Source organism: Labeo rohita, chromosome 12, assembly GCF_022985175.1.
Source record: "Labeo rohita strain BAU-BD-2019 chromosome 12, IGBB_LRoh.1.0, whole genome shotgun sequence".
Taxonomy (NCBI): domain Eukaryota; kingdom Metazoa; phylum Chordata; class Actinopteri; order Cypriniformes; family Cyprinidae; genus Labeo; species Labeo rohita.
Genome location: NC_066880.1, coordinates 16,479,005 through 16,499,209, shown reverse-complemented (window position 1 = coordinate 16,499,209; position 20,205 = coordinate 16,479,005). Strand labels below are relative to the sequence as shown.

At 37.9% G+C, this 20,205-nt stretch overlaps 2 protein-coding genes across 3 annotated transcripts in view; one reads left to right on the top strand and one right to left on the bottom strand.

The window, feature by feature from the left end:
* The window catches only part of wnt3 (wingless-type MMTV integration site family, member 3), a 37,288-nt gene extending 30,678 nt beyond the window's left edge, over window positions 1–6,610 (top strand). Inside the window, exon 4 of the mRNA XM_051123616.1 lies at window positions 3,184–6,610. Coding sequence (XP_050979573.1) covers window positions 3,184–3,663 — 480 coding nt within the window. The 3' untranslated portion in view covers window positions 3,664–6,610. The remainder of the gene's footprint in view (window positions 1–3,183) is intronic.
* Window positions 6,611–8,967: 2,357 nt separating this feature from the next.
* Window positions 8,968–20,205, bottom strand: part of nsfb (N-ethylmaleimide-sensitive factor b) — a 32,197-nt gene continuing 20,959 nt past the window's right edge. Inside the window, exons 14-22 of one of the 2 annotated variants that reach the window (XM_051124641.1) lie at window positions 19,366–19,522; window positions 18,522–18,655; window positions 18,321–18,387; window positions 18,081–18,160; window positions 16,394–16,528; window positions 15,872–15,985; window positions 13,309–13,364; window positions 11,987–12,051; window positions 8,968–10,149 (exon numbers count right to left, since the gene is read on the bottom strand). In XM_051124641.1, the coding sequence (XP_050980598.1) occupies window positions 12,030–12,051; window positions 13,309–13,364; window positions 15,872–15,985; window positions 16,394–16,528; window positions 18,081–18,160; window positions 18,321–18,387; window positions 18,522–18,655; window positions 19,366–19,522 (765 nt within the window). In that variant the 3' untranslated portion in view covers window positions 8,968–10,149; window positions 11,987–12,029. Of the gene's footprint in view, window positions 10,153–11,986; window positions 12,052–13,308; window positions 13,365–15,871; window positions 15,986–16,393; window positions 16,529–18,080; window positions 18,161–18,320; window positions 18,388–18,521; window positions 18,656–19,365; window positions 19,523–20,205 lie in introns of both variants that reach the window. The other variant, XM_051124640.1, reaches the window with a different exon arrangement.

The window sequence follows — 20,205 nt, the reverse complement described above, 5'->3', positions numbered from 1 at the left end:
ATAACTTAATTAAAACATACAGTAAAGACATTTACAGTGTTACAAAAGATTTCCATTTCAGATAAATGCTATTCTTTTGACCTTTCTATTACTCAAAACATCCCGAAAAAGGGTGTCTTACTTTAAAAATTGTTTTCAGCACTGATAATAATAAGAAATGTTTCTTAAACATCAATTCAGCATATTAGAATGATTTCTGAAGGATCATGTGACACTGAAGACTGAAGTAATGGCTGCTAAAAAAATCAGCTTTGCAATTACAGGAAAAAATTACATTACTTGGTGAAAATATGATATATCCTTTAAAATAATTTGAAAAAATTCTTCTGACCCCAAATTTTTTGACTACTTAGGCATGTTAAAGCCATGTTAGGCATTAATTACTCACACTCAACTCACACGTTGTTCCAAATTGATAAGACCTTTGTTCATCTTCAAAACACAAATTAAGATATTTTCTATGAAATCTGAGAGCTTTCTGACCTTGCATAGACAGCAACACAACTACTGTACCACATTCAAGGCTCAGAAATGTAGTAAGAACATTGTTAAAATAACATCAGTGGTTCAATCTTAATTTTATGAGGCTACTTTTTGCAAAGAACTTAATACTATGTCAGCTCTTTACATGCGGAAGGGAGAGATACATAATCTGAAAAGAGAAAAGCTGAGAAAACACCATATTTAAGAAATTACTTAAGGTGAAGTGTGTAGTTTGTGTGCCGCATCAAACAGAAAAGCAAAATAACTGTGCTTTCATATAGTCCATTTGTCATTGCTCGGACAAACAGGTAGTTCCACCCCAAACTCACACGATTGGCTGAGCAAAATGTTGTTTTTGTCCCAGTCGGGCCATTGAAACAGATTGTGATTTCGGTAGTACCACAGAAATTACACACTTCACCTTTAAGCCAACAGGTTCATGATAACCAAACAATGAACAAAGCTGTACTTGTGCCGCTCCTGGGTGGGTCTTACCCTACAGTTCACAAAGGTGTTAATGCACCACAGATCTGTCAAATATCTCCTGATCCCTTTTCCGAGAGACTTTCAACTTTAAAACTGGTATTTTCATGAGAAATTACTGGGTAATTACCTCTCTTATCCTTTCATGCCTCTCATAACTTGCATCTGTACTGAATCCGTGACACTCAGTTGGTGGTTTGCAGAAGGCAGGGAGGAAAGAATAACACTGGGGTTCAGGGTTTAGCCCGTCACTGCTGCTGTCATGACTCAGAATTGGAGTCTTTTGCGCTAAAGGTGCTCAAGGGGCAATAGGCGAGACCACACTGCAACAGAACGTCGCTTTGATCAGTGAGGGACCACAGGAGCAGGCAGCCCTGTCAGGACCCTTGCATACTCCATTGTTTCCACGCAGCCTCAGGGACCCGCCCAGGGCCCAAAGAGTTCGGGACATGATGTCAGCGGCCGCAACTAGACCCCCAGGGACCTGCAAACACCTGCCTTCTGCCGCAGCTGGGGAATTCTGCAGCTAAATATAGCGAGTGAATTAAGGCAAACAAACCAAAACAAAGACATATAGTGCCGGTGGCGCACTCCATTAAGCGGGACTTCAGAAGAGAATTAGCTGAGAAATGCAAGGGCCTGTCTACGGGCTCAGCACCTGAACAACACCTGTGGCCCGAGCCTGGGAACATGCAGATGAAGTTGCAGTCCAGGTTGCTGTAGTCTTATGTAGATCTTGATTTTAAAATCTGCTTTAGAAAGGGCAGGGTGACAACACAGGCAATATTTAGGCAATATCCAACCCGATCTCACGGCAATTTGTACTTATTACAAGGTAGCAAATCCCTAAACCTATCCGTCGCAGAAATCGTACAAAATCGAGTTTTGTAAAATACATACACATTGGTCATGAGAGTTGCAATATCACATATGTTAAAGATTGCTGATATTTAGAAATAAAGCTGCAAGGAGCGATTACCGAGGTTCAAGCACTTTAAGGCATTTAAGCATATACGAAAAAAAACATTATTTAGCAAGCCTGTAACCACCTAAATCAATTATTTAAAAAGCATTTTTGTCAAATTCAATTTTAACATTTATTCTCCTTAAAACTTTGCATGTTTGTTTAGAATCACCTGTCGCATGAGCTCACCAGGTTTTGTGAAGTTTTTAGTTTTCCTTTGGGTTTTATAGGATTTTGGGTAAATTTGGACAGCCCACTTTTCTAAACAACTCCGTTGTATCTTCCCAAAAGGTACATTTTAACATTTTTTGATAATTATTGATCTAGAGAGTCCAGAGAATTGTACTGCAGTGGTTTTTCCCAGATTGAGCAGAAAGAGTAGTTTGCAAATGTAGGTTTTTTACATCTTCTCAATCATTTAACAAACAGTTTGATTGACAGCAGTGGTCCCAGAGGCAGAAGTTGTCCAGAATGAAGAGTTCTATCATATGATACAAATATCGCATACATGTGCAATAAAACGCACAATGTACACCCTTGAAAAATGCGCTATCGCCCCCACAGTGGCTGATTTCTTTAAAATTCTTATTAACCCTTGGAGCCGTGAATTAAAGAAGCCCACCGAGTTTCATTCTGATAAACCTCTGTTAACCTTGTCTAATAGGTGCTCAATCTTCATTGGCCAATGGTGGCCAATGTTGTTTTTTTACACTGACCAAAATTATAAACGCAACACTTTTGTTTTTGCCCCATTTTTCATCAGCTGAACTCAAAGATCTAAGACTTTTTCTATGTACACAAAAGGCCTATTTCTCTCAAATATTGTTCATAAATCTGTCTAAATCTGTGATAGTGAGCACTTCTCCTTTGCCGAGATAATCCATCCATCTCACAGGTGTGGCATATCAAAATGCTGATTAGACAGCATGATTATTGCACAGATGTGCCTTAGGCTGGCAACAATAAAAGGCCACTCTACAATGTGCAGTTTTACTGTATTGGGGGCCAGTCAGTATCTGGTGTGACCACTATTTGCCTCACGCAGTGCAACACATCTCCTTCGCATAGAGTTGATCAGGTTGTTGATTGTGGCCTGTGGAATGTTGGTCCACTACTCATCAATGGCTGTGCAAAGTTGCTGGATATTGGCAGGAATTGGTTTTGATTTAATTTCTCATGTCATGAACCCTTTAAATCGTCTTGGATAGATAACAGTAAACTAATACCAATTTCCAATGTTTTTTCTTTTCCAGACCATCCTAGAAAACATGCACCTGCGCTGTAAGTGCCATGGACTGTCAGGCAGCTGCGAAGTAAAGACCTGTTGGTGGGCTCAGCCTGACTTCAGGCTGTTGGGGGACTACCTGAAAGACAAGTACGACAGTGCTTCTGAAATGGTGGTGGAGAAACACCGGGAATCCAGAGGCTGGGTGGAAACACTACGGGCCAAATACGCCTTCTTCAAGCACCCCACAGAGCGAGACCTGGTGTACTACGAGGGCTCGCCCAACTTCTGTGAGCCGAACCCGGAGACGGGCTCGTTTGGCACCCGCGACCGCGCCTGCAACGTGTCGTCGCACGGCATCGAGGGCTGCGACTTGTTATGTTGTGGCCGTGGCCATAACACACGGACAGAAAAGCGCAAGGAGAAATGCCACTGCATCTTCCACTGGTGCTGCTACGTCAGCTGCCAGGAGTGTGTGAGGGTCTACGACGTGCACACGTGTAAATAAGCGCAGGAAGAAAGGGACAAGTGGACATTAAAGATGGAAAGCGAGAGAAGGAGAGGGAGAGACTGAGAACACACACAAGATAGTGGCACTTCTGTGGTAGAACCCTTTACTAATGTGCCCTTTTTGATCTACACGCCCCAAAAGATGCCCTTCGTGAGCATCATGGTTACTACTGCCATTCCTCTCACTCTTTTTTGTGGTACGCATTACTTTTCCTAAATGCCTTGTTATCATTCAGTCGTCTTTATCTGTAACACCATCTCTCTGATCATCTCGCCCCACTGCCCAGGGGCCGAAACAGGATATGTTTAAATACAACCAATGACACTAGGCAAGCATTAAAGAACAAGAGGAGGGGGGAGAGGACGACGAGAAGCTCTCGGTTAACTACTGAACACTGGGTCTCAAAATATGCCCTGCTATACTACTGAATCCAATGCAATGCCCATGTTTTCCCTCATAGGCCAAGGACATATTGTACACTCCTACCACATTCCCTATAATCACATATGTTCAATTCATGGAACATATTGCTGTTTGCTACATAAAAACTCTTGTTAATTTGCTTTATACAGCAGTTTGGAGGGATGCAATTGATATATTAGCGTAGAATGCTGTGGGCGGTGCAAACAGGCATTATGGGTACCTTCCGAATTTCAAAAGGGATTTTTGCAGAACATGTACATGCAAAGCCATCGGTGACTCTCCTGGATGAGTGCAGGACAGCTGGTGAAATGCATGACGGCATAATGCAACGACACACACTGGGCTCACGTGCACCCGACCAGTAAAATTTGCACTTACAAAACTACTAATGAGTATACTAATTTTAGAGATTATGGTGATTATTTTTTAACATATTCTTTTTGATAAAGCTCCTCGTATATGACTGTGAAGGCTCCGTTTCAACACTTCCCTGACGAGAAGTTTGCGTAGAGGAAGGAGAACAAGTGAGCAGGAGGAGTATAGTTAGAGATACTTCACCCAAAAATGAAAAATTCTGTTACCAGTTACTCACCCTCATGTCGTTCCAAATCTGTCAGACCTTTGTTCATCTTCAGAACACAAATTAAGATATTTTTGATGGAATCCAAGAGCTTTCTGACCTTAGATAGACACCAACGCAACTAAAACATCGTCTTTACTACCCAGAAAGGTAGTAAAGACGATGCTAAAACAGTCCATGTGACATCAGTAGTTCAATCGTAATTTTGCGGAAAGAAAACAAAAATAACGACTTCATTTAACAATTTCTTCACTTCTGTGTCAGTCAAAGCATGTTTATGTGTATTTGTGTTCCAAGATGAACAAAGGTCTTACAAGTTTGGAACAACATGAGGGTTAGTAATAAATGACAGAATTTTCATTTTTGGGTGAACTATCCCTTTAAGGAAAGAAATAGGAGGGTCAATATAAGAGGGAAGTGGCAACTCAATTTCATGAAAAAAAGCGCAATTACTTCACAAGGTGGTGATTTCGTATGAATTCATATGATTTGATACATAGAGAAATATACAATTTTTAGAAAAAAGAAAGCATGCACTCTAAGAAAATGCTGGGTTAAAAACAACCCAACGCTGGGTAAATATTGAACAGAACACATGCTGAGTTATTTTGACCCAGCTGGTTGCGTTAACTGTTTTTACCCAACATGCTGGGTTGTTTTTAAGCCAGCTATTATTTAAAAATTATTATATTGCTGGCTTAAAATGGGCTGGAAATTAAAAATCACACAGAATTATAGAGGAAACGGCAATAATCAAAAGATGAACATTTATTATTAAGCAATAACACCCATCAACGAAAATATAAGACAAACTGAATTTATTTGGGTGAATACGGCATAGTTTACAATACTCGTACATTTAAACTTGTTTAACAAGCATTTTAGAAATAAAAAATGTAACAATTAAAAGTACCATTTTAATTTAAGTGTAATGAACCGTTCTCTGTAATCACTTTTCGCTGAAATAGTGCTGATTCTTGTGCCGCCGTATCATCAAAATCTGTTATGCAAGGCAAAATTAAGGTGTAAATGATCGCAGCTGACTGCCACCTCGTCCTTGTACAGCACAGTAAAGACTTTACAAATGAAATAAAATGAATACAAACCTTTATTTCGCTGAAGAAGTGCACAATATTGGCCGCGATGAGAAGAGAGCTGGGTTGTTTCTGAGACAGGCTCAACCCAGCAACTGGGTAGATAAAAATGACCCAGCAGCTTAGTTACAGAAAAACTACCCAGCACCTGGGTAAAAAAAAATTAATAAAAATAACCCAATAAAATGGCCCAATAAGCTGCATTTGGGTTAAAAAAAATAACCGAGCATTTTTAGAGTGCAGAAAAACTAACCAGCACCTGGGTAAAAATATTAAAAACCCAATTAAATGACTCAACAGGCTGAACCCAGCATTTTTTAGTGTGACGGTCCATCCCTGAACATAATCGTAAGTGGGGTGTAAGCAGATTGTATAAAAACGTACGAAGATCATGCAAATTTATACGAAGTAGCCACCAATTTGTGAATTTTCATGAGAGTGTGTTGCAAGTGGAGGACTGCTGTGGGTTCGAGTGTGTGATGAATGGAAGAAAGACCGGCTTCACAAAGCTGCAGCAGACTAGCGGAGGTTTCCATAGGACATGTTCTGACAGTCCCATACGCTTCCCATTAATTAAGTTTAACTACGCAACGCTAGTTTCACATTCACACCGATCCCCGAGGAGCCCTCTCACCAGTCACATCTACGCTCCCTTTCCCATTTCTCCTTCCGCTATATCCAAAGTTTTGTACAAAGCCTTTAAAAGTTCATAATTCCCTTTTTATTTTATAATCTGAAAATGTTATGTTTTTATAAATATTATTTATTACACAATGTATATATCTGTATGACTGAACTAAGATTATATATTTGAAGAACAAAACAGTCTCATGATTTTGCTTTTTAATATAAGACTGACTCTTGCTCTGCTGATATATTATGCTGTTTGTAAACTCATTTATATTAATATATAATGCGGATAACAACAGATTAAGCATAAAAATGAAAATACTGTGTGACATTGGCACGCAGCTAAATAAAGGGTTCAATCCACCTGATCACAATCATCTGATCCTCATGTCTGCATCTACTCTGTCATTCCAGTGCTGACATCATCCTGCAGGTTTGCAGGCGGACCTCTGTTGTCTCCTCCACAGTAGCTCTACTTAATGACAGAGTAAAGCATGACACAATGCACGTTACAAATATTGATTGAAATAAAGCTGATTTCTTTTACCTGTTCATGCAGATATTACTCAATGGGCTCCTTACTGCTGTATGCACAGGTCAATTTGAATTAAACACTGACAATGTGAAGACAGCCAGTGTGACAGGTCTGGTTGCAAAATCAAATGCAAATCACTGAGGATGCTCTAACCTTAATGCACATCTATTTGTTTAACCATTGTTATGGTTATCAACGTCAGTCATTGCAATTTCGAAAATTTCTCACATTTATATGCGGATGTCGCTGTTCAAACTTTGGCATGAAAAAAAAACAATTTTATTCAAATGGTGAATGGATTATATAGAGCTAGACAAGAAAGCATTCCATTCCGTTTTAACCAACTAATCTATTATTTACACCATGTCTACACGTCTTTGTTTGTTATGATGAGAGGATTCGCGCCCCGCATTGCAAACACCGGCGTTTTGAGCGGTGAGTGGATTCTGACTATCTTAAACACTTCTGATTGGCCATTGCGTTCAAGAAATCAACAGCTATGGTTGTGATTGGCTACATTGCTCAACGCTGCAAAAACACGTTGTAAATAAAAGCCGTTGAAGCTCTCCTGAGTGTAAACACAAAAATGAAGCCTTTGCAAAATTTGTTCTACCAATGTCCTATTTCCACTACATCAAATGAGGGTGCTTAGCACCCTCTTGTGACCTTTTTATCCACAGAACTCACATTTTTAAGTATGTGTTTACACTTGTAATTTGGTTCTTTTAGTTTGGACCAAGTAAATTATCCATTACTTCACAGTCCTAACACCGAACATAAAGGAAAAAGGCATGATTATATGCAGTGCTGGGGATAACGCATTGAGTTACATAATCAGATTCCTTTTTCCAAGTAACTAATAACGTAATGCATTACTTTAAAATTTACCCTGGTGAAAAAAACAGCATATGCTGGTAGGTATGTTTTGGTGCTGGTTTAAGATGGTCCTTTGCTGGTTTATGCTGGTCCAGCATAAACCAGCTAAGGACCAGCTTAAACCAGCATCAAAACATACCTACCAGCATATGCTGTTTTTTTCACCAGGGTACAATAAAATATCTGAGTTACTTTTTCAAATAAGTAACCTAAGTTACTTTGTTTCGCCATTTATTCACGGACACCTCTGCAGTCCCATGTTGAGAGAAATTGGGAGTGAGGTGCAGACCAGAGACACTTCCTTCAACCTGAGGCTTATTAATTTTACTTTTAGTGTAAAAGGGCCTTCACATCTGCCAAAAATATAACTTTTGGGTTTTTTGTTATTTAAAATAAGTAAGCGAGCCCAGCTCAGGTGACACGAAGTACCACAAAGGTAACAATGCTTAACTTTACACAAAAAGTAACTGTAACACAATTATTTACTTTTTATGGAGCAACGCAATATTGTAACACATTACTTTCCCCAACACTGATTATATGGTCACAACGTAAGTTGAACACTTTTATATTGTGTGAACCTACCGAACATCCAAAATTGCTGTGCACTTGGCTAAATGTGATCTTGCTTCAAAGAGACAGTGGTTCGGACACCTGTTTTATGACAGCTTTAAATGAAATTATTTTCAGCCTAGTTGAGTTGTAGCTCTGGAATCAATTAATCTATTTAAGTTCAAAACCACAACTATCATACCACATGCTAAATGCAACTTGTTTAGCATGTATATTTAATGAACAAGTAAAATGTCACTTGTCATGGGCATTAGCACAGTCATTGCTTATGGAGTCAATGTAGTGTTTACCTTTGTGTGGTCTGCTAATGGTAACCACAAAGACTTCAACTTTACAGAAGCATTAACTTAATAAAATTAAACACTAGCAGGTCTTTCCCTTTACAATTTTTTAAAGAAATTCAATTAACACAGAAATTTGTCAAGGGGTCCACCTTCTGACGTCATGTCCTGTTTTTACTTAATTTAGACATCTTTGATCCATACAGGGCTCAAATACTATTCGAACCATATCAGTTTGTTTGGAAATGGACCGAGACATATTTTTCATGGGTTCTCGAGCAACTTTTGTGTGCACACCAACATTCAGATGGCAACTTTCACACTGAACCAGAGCATTACTTTTAATCAATCCAAACCTGACACGTATGTACATGCCCTTAGTCTCAATGAATAATATGCAAATTCTTACATACCAACAATAACAACAGTCATTTACTGTAATCGAAAAACCTTTTAATTAGGAAATCATTGTGGACATTATTTCTATTTAATAGGAAAATTGATTTCAGGTATTCATTCTTTTATGAGTCATGCCATCAATTAGTGTGTGACATGCAGTCCAAGATCCAAAATGTGCACAAACCTCAAATTTTATATTTAAATGTGGTTCGATTACTATGACTTTTACAGTTCAACACAAAAAGTCACAAAGGGGTTATAATGTTCTAAGAGAGAAAGTATGCATGTAAGAGACATAACAAAGCGAAAGAAGAGGAGAATTCAAGGCCAATGTGAACTATCTTGGCACTGCTGGCAGACTGGTAGAAGGGAGGTAGGTCGTGGGTTTACATCCTGTATATAATGCTTAAGGCCACTATGTTACCCATTAGACTAAGGCGAGGGGCTGAGACTTAAGACCTTTCCTATGTTCCTGACACGGAATGTCCCGAGCGACGAAAGACGGATAGGACGGATAGTTCCCTTTTTTTAAAAAAACAAATCTTATTCTAGTCAGAAAACAATAAAAGCAATAAGCAAGCTGCAACAATATACTGGCATGCAAAGGCACCGGAGTGAGCATTTCAATATTGTTATTGGCAGGCACTAACTGTTAAGATAATACGTCCATCCATGACAATGAGAAAAGCGAACAAAGGATTTGGTCAGAGAATTTTACCACAGCCCAGTATGGACAATTTCAGGAGTAAGGCATCATTGACAGGAATAGTTCATGTCAGTAAATACATATAAATATGATACATTTTATATAAACACCTTACAGGTCTTTATATACATGCATGTACTATTTCAAACTTCCTGATGTCATAAGACACCTTAGGCACTGTACAAATAGGAGACACTGTGCACTTGTGCACTGAAGAATCAAGGAGCTAATGTTGAACAGGGGGCGGTGTCTGCAGTTGACATGGAAACATGCTGTACACTATACTTAAGGAAAGTGAGGGATAAAGAGATATGCTGTAGGTACGTCTACTCTCTCTCTCTGTCTCTCCCAGAGTGCGCCCAGTGTTTTCCTGACTCCTTTAACAGCTTCTGAAAAATATGGTACAAAACACAAACAGGAAACCTTATGAAACAGTGCATATGGAATGTGAATGGATGAAACCTAAAACAAAGACAACAAAAATTAAATCAAAACTCATTAGAGGTCAACCGATGTATCGGTTTTGCTGATTAATTGGCGTTAATCCATGCCGATAGTTTTTTCAGGGTTGGGTCCGTTGCTGGAGCGGCTGAGAACGTCGTCATTATACAGTAAAGTCCCTATCCACAAGTTTCCTACGCCCCATGAGGCCTTGCGGCAAAAGTGGGAGCATCTTCCGGTTCAAAGCAACAAGCGGGACGTGACACTCATACATTCAACAGTTGACAGGAGCTCTGACTGTTTCGGGAAAAGATTCAAAGCTTCGAGAGTGACTGGTGGTTAGTAAAAAATAAAGCCTTTGAAGCTTCGTCGGAAGAAGCATACCACAATTTCCATAGATCGATCCATGTTATATGCACAAATAAAAGCGTAACCGTGTTTGTTTGTTGAATTTCTGACTCTGATCATTTAAATTACCCATTGAACAGTGCCATTAAATGCCAGTACAAATATCAATATGATGTAATATAAGAATAATATACACATATATTAATTGCATATAGCATATATTTAATTTTCCTGATATATTTGCATTCTTCATATTACTTGTATGACTGGATATTTAAAAATGTAATTATTAAATAGGTCCCAATGAAAATGTACTCGCAAAGTAAGATCTGGCGGTCGAACATTAGGACACATGCCCTTTAACACAAGCTCTGATGTCTCGGTTCAGATATACCAGAAGTAAAATACCAGAAGTGCCACATTAAAAAGACGAGAATCAATGAAATGCATTATTAGACCGTTTTCCAACACTGCATGATATATTAAACTCATTTAAATTGAATAATTAAGCACTATGCTATTATGAATTCACAAACGCTACGATTCAATTAAATGAATATATGCGAAGCAAGTTTAATATGTGCTTTATTTACATGTGTGTAGTTTAAGTATGTGCGTGTCAGAGCGCATTCACAGTAAAATCTGTTCCACACAAACAGTTACTATTTACAATTGTGGAGCGCCTCAAACTCCATCTCTGTATATTGCTGCGAGTTTGGGTTTATTATATCATTCATCTGGGAACCCAACACGTGCCATTTCATCAGATTTATAAGGTAAAACATTTATAAACCTATGCAAAACAGGAGAATACATCATTATTTTTCTCAATATGCTAACTGTTCATTGCGATTTCAAAATAAAAGCTCAAACCCTCACTCTGAGTTTACATGTTTTGAATTTTATGCCCACATATTCAAAAATTGTGGCTTCAACATTTCTGTCATAAAAAAAATGGCAAAATATTAACGATTAAGTAGATATTTGATTTAAATGTTGTTTAGTCAATATTAAACAGTGATTGTATGGCGCTGTAAAGTGTAAAAACAATTGTCAGGCCGTTGGCGCCCTATGCAAACATTTCTTGTAATGCATAATGTGCATTAGGTCTACTATTTATAATATGTTATGTAATTTAACATTTTGTTCAATAAAACCATACAATTACTTGCTTTTGGTACTTTATTTGAGCTAATTATTATTGCCTCGTTACTATTAAAAAAATAAAATTTAATTATAATTATCCAATTACTCAATTAATCATCAGAATAATCGACCAGTTACTCCATTACCAAAATAATCGCTAGTGACAGCTCTACATATTACATATGTTAAATACATTATGATTGCTATTCGTGATGTTTGACTTCAGTATTTGATATTGACAGTCAAATGTGTAAAAAGTGAGGCTTGGTGACTATATGTCAGTCTTACCAAAATAGCCTTGGTTTGTCAGGCTACTCTTCTGCACCTGAGACTATATGGCCACAGTGACAAACCTGGAGAACAACATGAACAATATGTTAAAGGAGAAGTCCACTTCCAGAACAACAATTTACAAATAATTTACTCACCCCCTTGTCATCCAAGACGTTCATGTCTTTCTGTCTTCAGTCGTAAAGAAATTGTGGTTTTTGAGGAAAACATTTCAGGATTTTTCTGCATATAATGGACTTCATTGGTGCCCCAAATTTGAACTTTCAAAATGTAGTTTAAATGCAGCTTCAAAGGGCTCTAAATGATCCCAGCCGAGGAAGAAGGGTCTTATCTAGTGAAACGATCGGTCATTGCACGTCCACAGGTAGTTCTTGAACGATTCGTTCATTTTGAACGAATCTTTAACGTGACTCGGGAAGAACGAGTCGTCTCGGGGAGTGATTCGTTCAGTCGCGCATGCGCAACATCCTATTAGGTTCTGTACTGGAATTAGTTCACCTGTTTCGAGTCTTCTGGTTTTTAGAGTTGTTCATTCATCTTATGGGGCAGTCACGTGATGCTGATTTTGCTAAAATGAACGAAATGACTCGAAAAAAGATTTGTTCATTTTGCTGAAGGAGACTCAAACATCCGAGACGGTAAAATGATCCGAACTTCCCATCACTACTACGAATCACATCTTCAAATCACTACAAGTTCTTCGTCTGTGTACTCCGGCTCAAAAAGATAGATTATGTAGAAAAACTCCAAGTTATTTTCTCCTACAACTTCAGAATCGTCCGACATTTGTTTGTAAACAGCGTTTGACTTACTTGCACTTTCTTAGTCTTTGCACAATCACTTTGTAAACACTGGGTCTGTAGTTCCGCCTACGTTCCGCGTGACCTTTCGATGTGATTCAATAGTATGTGAACGCGCATCCCAGAGCCTGTGCTACACAAGCTTTTGTGCTTAAAAAGTATACAAATTTTTATTTTCCGAAAAAAAATGACAAATCGTTTTGCTAGATAAGACCCTTCTTCCTTGGCTGGGATCATTTAGAGACCTTTGAAGCTGCATTTAAACTACATTTTGGAAGGTCAAAATCGGGGCACCAATCAAGTCCATTATATGAAGAAAAATCCTAAAATGCTTTCCTCAAAAAACATAATTTCTTCACGACTGAAGACAGAAAGACATGAACATCTTGGATGACAAGGGAGTAAGTAAATTATTTGTGAATTGTTGTTTTGGAAGTGGACTTCTCCTTTAATGATAAAACTCAATATGATAAAGAAAGAAAAAAAATCCATTTGAAGCCAGCCAAAAAATGAACTTACGCCTGTTCTTCTCTCAGTAGTGCCAAGAACTTGTTAACTCTGTATTCCGGAGGCATCTGAAAAAAATAAATCAGAGAAATACCCTCAGGGGAAGTGAAAAATAAAGAATAAAAGTGAAATCAGAAAAGAAAAATAAATTCCTCACAATCCCACTTTTCTGGAAGGTTCTGAGATGTTGAAAAGACAAAAAACTTGTCAGCTATGTAAAGCCTGGAGGGTTCAGAGGGGCCCTGAGTTTGTCTGCGAAGGGGCGGCGGTAAATGGCTGTCGGGAAGGGGAAGTGACAAGACTAGTGATAAATCCAGCCGGCTGACGTACCTGTTTCACCCAGAACAGGAAGAGTGATAGACAAGCCAGTCCTGATCCCCTTGCATACTAATTATATTCGGTGATGTTTTGAGGGAAACTTCCATGTTGGAAAATTAAATAAAATAAATAATCCCAATACCATTCATTTCCTTATGCTTTAGGAAAAATTGATTAAGGAGCTGCGTCTTAGTCATGAACCGAATTGTGCTGTTAACTTTCCTTTATGGACTAGAATGTGATTTAAGGACAGAGGAGGTGCTCTGAGGAGGGAGACGGCACCAAGGAGGAAAATTAATGAAGGTGTATGCAATAACTTAGCTTTTCAATTGCCTGGGGCTGCTGGAGAAGTGGAAATTACTGAAAGAATAGAGGGAACGGGAGGAAAACGCAGTGCGGCTGTGTGCAGCATGTCCCGGCAGACACTGTCTCATTCCTCTCTGAGGGGAAGCACTCAGCGCTGCCACATTACTGCATACCACACCAATTACACAGCATCCAGCACAAACACCACTGCAACTCCAATTACGCCACCACAAAAACAAGACAACACTAACAAGCATGACTATAATTCTCATTAAACAAGACTAGCAATAATCTAGAACTAATGGCTTAAAACGGACCCAAAAAAAGAACCCGGAATAGTTTCTAAAATACAGGTTTGCAAAAGACCCAACACTGGCATCAAAAGGCACAACAGTGACTGGCCAGTTTTTCAGTGGCCTTGGTTCCAGAAGTATTTTTCCCATTATTTTCTCCACAGGGATTTCAAAAATTTCTTCGAATAAGGAATTCTAACCAGCCTTGTCTGAGATGGATCACATCATCACAAACACTGAAGTTAAAAAAGGTTTTTATATATATTAAAATTGTCAAGCTGTTTAAAATGTAATATATTCCTGTGACAGCAAAGCCGAATTTTCAGCAGCCACTTGATCCTTCAGAAATCATTTTAATATGCTGATTTGGTGCTCAGTAAACATTTCTTATTATGATCAATGTTGAAAACAGTTCTGATATATTAAGATTCTTTGATGAATATGAAGTTACAAAGAACAGTATTTATTTAAAATAGAAATCTTTTTTTCTTTTTTGAATTAAAGCAATATTTCACTACACTACCAGTCACAATGTATTGAACAGTAAGATTTTTAATGTTTTTAAAGAAGTCTCTTCTGCTCACCAAGCCTGTATTTATTTGATCTAACGGACAGCAAAAACAGTACAATTCATTTTATTATATATTGTAAAATGTAATTTATTCCTGTGATTTCAAAGCTGAATTTTTAGCATCATTACTCCAGTCATATGATCCTTCAGAAATCATTCTAATATTCTGATTTGCTGCTAAAAATATTTATTTATTATTATTATTATTATTATTATTATGATTATGTTGAAAACAGCTGAGTAGAATTTTTTCAGGTTTCTTTGATGAATAGAAAGTAAACAGCATTTATCTGAAATATAAATCCTTTGTAACATTATAAATATCTTTATCATCACTTGTAATTCATTTAAAGCATCCTTGCTAAATAAAAGCATTAATTTACATAATTTTTTATATAAATAATAATTTATATTAAAAAAATGTACTCAACTGTTTTAAATATTGATAATAATAATAATTTAAAAAATGTTTCTTGAACAGCAAATCAGCATATTAGAATGATTTCTGAAGGATCATCTGACACTGAAGACTGGAATAATGATGCTAAAAATGTAGCTTTGATCACAGGAATAAATTACATTTTAAAATATATTCAAATAAAAAGCAGTTATTTTTAAACAGTAAACATATTTCACAATGTTACTGCTTTCGCTGTATTTTGGATCAAATAAATGCAGGCTTGGTGAGTAAAAGACACTTCTTTAAAAACCATTAAAAACCTTACTGTTCAAAAACTTTTGACTGGTAGTGTATATATCATTCTAATACCAGTACTACATTAAGCAGCTAACATTATTGCAGGATTTTTTGAGAACAGTCTTTGTTGGCAGGGTAAGTGAAAGGCTTCAATCAACTCCAGAAGCAGGCCATATACACCAAATGAAATGCAGATGAGGAATATGGAGTTCTGTTTACTTGTGTGTGTCGAGAGCGATGGTGCATCTGGAGGGACTTGTTTTCATTATGATGCCATAAAGTAATTGAATTTGACACTGACTCAAACCACAGATGATTTCGCAGGAAAAGCCGTGACTCAGGGAGTCGTCTAGACAACCCGCAGGGTGAAAAGGTCTTTCTGCATCTCACCTGCAGTGACATTTCAATGAGCATCTGCAGCTTCTTAATGCCGAGCCACATGGCTCGTCCTTTCACCTGTTTTGCAATAGTTGCTCGCTCTTCTTCCTGGAAGCCTCCAAGAAGCTGAACCACACAGAAGAAAACAAAAAGTTAGTTGTGGCCTAACAATCTAAAACTATAGTCAGAATGTAAGAGTTTGGGACAGTTCACCCAATTAATTAGTCACCCTCATGTCGTTTCAAACCTGTATGACCTTCGTTCATCTTCGGAACACAAATTAAGATATTTTTGATGAAATCCAAGAGCTTTGTGACCCAGCATAGACAGCAACGCAACTACCACGTTCAAGACCCAGAAATGTAGTCAGGCAGAAACGTGTCCATTTTGCAGGGTCTTACAGATTTGGAACAACATGAAGGTGAGCAATTAATAACAGAATTTTCATTTATGGTTGAACATTCCCTTTAAGTGTCCAGAAACATTTGGGGCCACTTGTACATCTCTTCAACTCTGCATTTGTGAGAGCCTCACCTCCAGGGCTTCCATGAGATGTTCTCCTTCAGAGATGTTAGGGATGTGGATTGTAGTGCTGAAAGAGTCCAACATGCCCATCTCCTGCAGAACATCCTTCCTGCTAGTTGTTCCAAGAATCAGCAACTTCCGACCCTGCAGTATAAACACAAGCAAACGTGTGTAAAATGATCTGCAATTTCACAAAAACACTGAAGGTCCAAATTTGTAATTGGAGAACTTTCGAGATGTGCTACTATAGCCGTGCTTTGGTGCCTATCTATATTCCCATTCCCAGAGGCCCCAGCGAGCAGAGGAGATTATGGGTCGCCCCCCTGTGGCGCCCGGTATATGCTAGTGCATGCAGATGAGGTGCCACACAGGCAGCGGGCCTGCCAGGTCCCAGCTCTCTCACAAACCCTTTCTATCGACTCACCCAAGACCCGACTCCCTGCTGAGTGCTGCTCTATACAGTCCTGATCTGGAGGAACAGACCCTCAGCTATTCAAAACACCTTACCAACACAGCACAACACCTATTTCTGACATACACACTCATTGACACCAGGCAGGCCGACATAACAGTAGCTTGTCAGGGGACCTGTACACTATGAAAAACACTTTTCAAATAAAGACAAATTATAAATTTTTAGACTCCTGGTTACTAGTTAAAATCATAAGTGTAACTACTTAGAAAAGTGATAGGATGTTTCTTCTCAGTAAAATCTTAGATGTCTTTTGTGTCCATAGTACAAATGGTGTGGTACAAGTTTCATACCAAAGTTAAAACAAGGGTTCTCAAACATTTTTCGTACAATAAAAAGTGGGGTAACCACAGGCTCAAAACTGGATAGAAACATGCTCACCAAGGCTGCATTTATTTAATCAAATAAAATAACTGTTTTTTTATATATATTTTAAAATGTAATTTAGTCCTGTGATGTCAAAGCTGAATTTTCAGTATCACTACTCCAGTCTTCAGCGTCACAGTAGCCTTCAGAAATCATTATAATATAATAATTTGGCACTCAACGGTTATTTCTTATTATTATTACAGTTGAAAATAGTTGTGCTGCTTCATATTTTCTCTGGAAATCATTATACATTTGTTTCCAAATTCTTTGATGAATCAAAAGTTCTAAACTGAAATAGATTTTTCATGTCTTCAGTGTCACTTGACCAATTCAATGTCTTCTTACTGGATAAAAAAAGAAAAAAACTTACTAAAAGAAATAGATAAAAATGATAAATACTAATAATAATAATATTTATAATATATATAATTTAATTTAATTTAATTTAATTTAATAAAAAAAAGCGTAATGAACTGTAGTTAATTTAATGTTATGATTACGATTTGCCTACCAAATCAACTAATTCAATATTGGTAGTTTTTGTCAATAATTGTATTTATTTAGGACCATGAGGAATCCTTCACGAACCACAGTCTGAGAACCACTGGTTTATGATTATACTTGGGGTTAGAGGTTTTAAAAAAACCTAACATTAAGGGTAAAATAATACATAGTAAAAAATAATAATAGCAGACTAAAATAATTCTGTCTATGAACAAAGAACTAAAGTAGCAAGTGGCTTCACAGCAGCTTGAGTGACTCTTTTCTGATTATGTTTTCTGGTCAAAAGGAGGTGCTGCCCTCTGTCTACGAATGGCAGTACTACAGGCCGGTGTGAATGCGTAACCTTCTCACCCGAGGAGGAGGTTTCTTCAATAACACCAGCAGAGCCTGCAGCACCAGGTTAGAGAAGCGTGGCCCGATGGGAACAAAATCTGTGGAGTGGAAGACTAGAGTAAGTTTGGTATGCAGACCAACCATTATATTGTACATTGCCGTTGCTTCAAATAAAACAAGAACAAAAACCAGACAAGAGGACGTAAATAAAAGAGTACACATAAAGAGCATGTATCGTCCTCATTGTGACTGACTCACCCAGAAGTCTTTCTATATCATCCACCACCACACAGCTCAGCTGGGATTTGTATGCATCGTCAAATATCTAGAGATGAAAACCATAAACGTACTATTAAAGGCCAGCAGCTGAAATATCACATGCATAACTTACCCAATGACAACTGCTTTCGACACGCTCAGATCTCTTAATGTCTTAACCTACAGAGACGGGGTTGCTACCTTCTTGATGGCCTGACATTTGGCGGTCTCTGAAAAGCCGATCATTTTGTCTGGAGAGCAGATCTTGATGAAGGGGAACTGGGAGTCCTCTGCGATCTTGGCCGCCAGTGCAGTTTTACCACTGTGAGGAGGCCCTGAGGGAGCAGAGAGCATTCACACTCTCAGTCATATCAGATTCCAGCATTATAGTGCATGTTTGCTTGTGTGAAGCAGAGAACAAGAGTAGGGAGAAATGCTATTCTCTCAGTATTTGTGTGTATGTGTGTGCAACTGTAACTTGTCAAGCTATAAGTTACTCATAAGTTTAGTCAGCTACCCTGCTGAACAGTTAGCTGTTAGCTCTACCATCATCCACACAACCTCTCTTAGGGCTGAACAATTCACCAAAACAATAAAATCACAATATGTATTTGTGGAATCATCATATCTCAAATGCTGTGATATAATTAAATAAACATATGCGCAGCACAGTTTCAGAGAAAAGTGCAGCACTGTGTTCATTTACACATTAGCAGCTCATGATCTGGTGTTTTCAGTATCTCAGAGCAGCTTCACAATAAATGTCGCAATGTACAAAAAATGTATATTATTCTTGATTTGAGTCCTCGATTGAGTCCTAACTGCATTTATTTTGTAAAATGACTTGATCAGTGAATCATTTTTTGAGCTGGTTTGATGTCCAAACCAATTCATGAAATTGCATCAAGCTTTTCCATGCTTAATCTTTTTTTTCACTAAAAAGGAAATTCAACACTGAATGTCTCTCTAATGATGCTATTTTAAGTTAGTTGCCACACTGTATATGTGTATGCCTAAGTCTGTAAAGTTTGTGTGGAAGACTTGCCTTCTAAAAGTACAGTTACTAGCGGTGTGCGTTCACTGTTCTTGGTCTGTTGCACCAAAAGTTCTCCATCTCCCAGTATGTCAGACACAGCATTGCTCCATTGCACAATACCGTTCATGATGTAACTAGAGTAATCCTCCTGATTAGTGCCAAAAGCCTTTACAACAACAACAAAAGAGAATTGTGTTAAATGATAAAGCAAGTAAATTACTTTTTTCATGCTAAAATGATTCAATAATGGATAATACTGCAGAATAATTTGACATTTTTCTTTACAATTTAGTCTCACACAGTGTAGAATGCACAGTATAATTCACAAAACATTACTTAATAATAGCATCCTTAAAGGGGCAGTTCACCTAAAAATGAAAATTACCCCATGATTTACTCACCCTCAAGCCATCCTAGGTGTATATGACTTTCCTCTTTCAGACGAATACAATCAGAGTTATATAAAAAATGTTTGACTCTTTCAAGCTTTATAATGGCAATGAATGGCTGTTGAGATTTTTAAGTGGAATAAAGTGCATATATCCTTCATAAAAAGTACTCCACACAGCTCCAAGGGGTTAATAAAGGCCTCCTGAAGCGAGTCGATGCGTTTGTGTAAGAAGAAAAAAAAAAAAAAAAAAAAAATTTTTAAACTTTATAAACCATAATCTGTAGCTTCCGCTAAATGTTGCATAAATGTTGTTCACGAGAAAGTGGTGTTCCAGTGGATGACGTGGGATGTAGGTGTAGCATAAGCTCCGGTGAGAATATGCTAGTCTCACGAGAGCCAAGTTTTGTTTACTGCAAAGGAAAACCAGTCTCCTCTTGATTTATATTTAAATCGGCCAA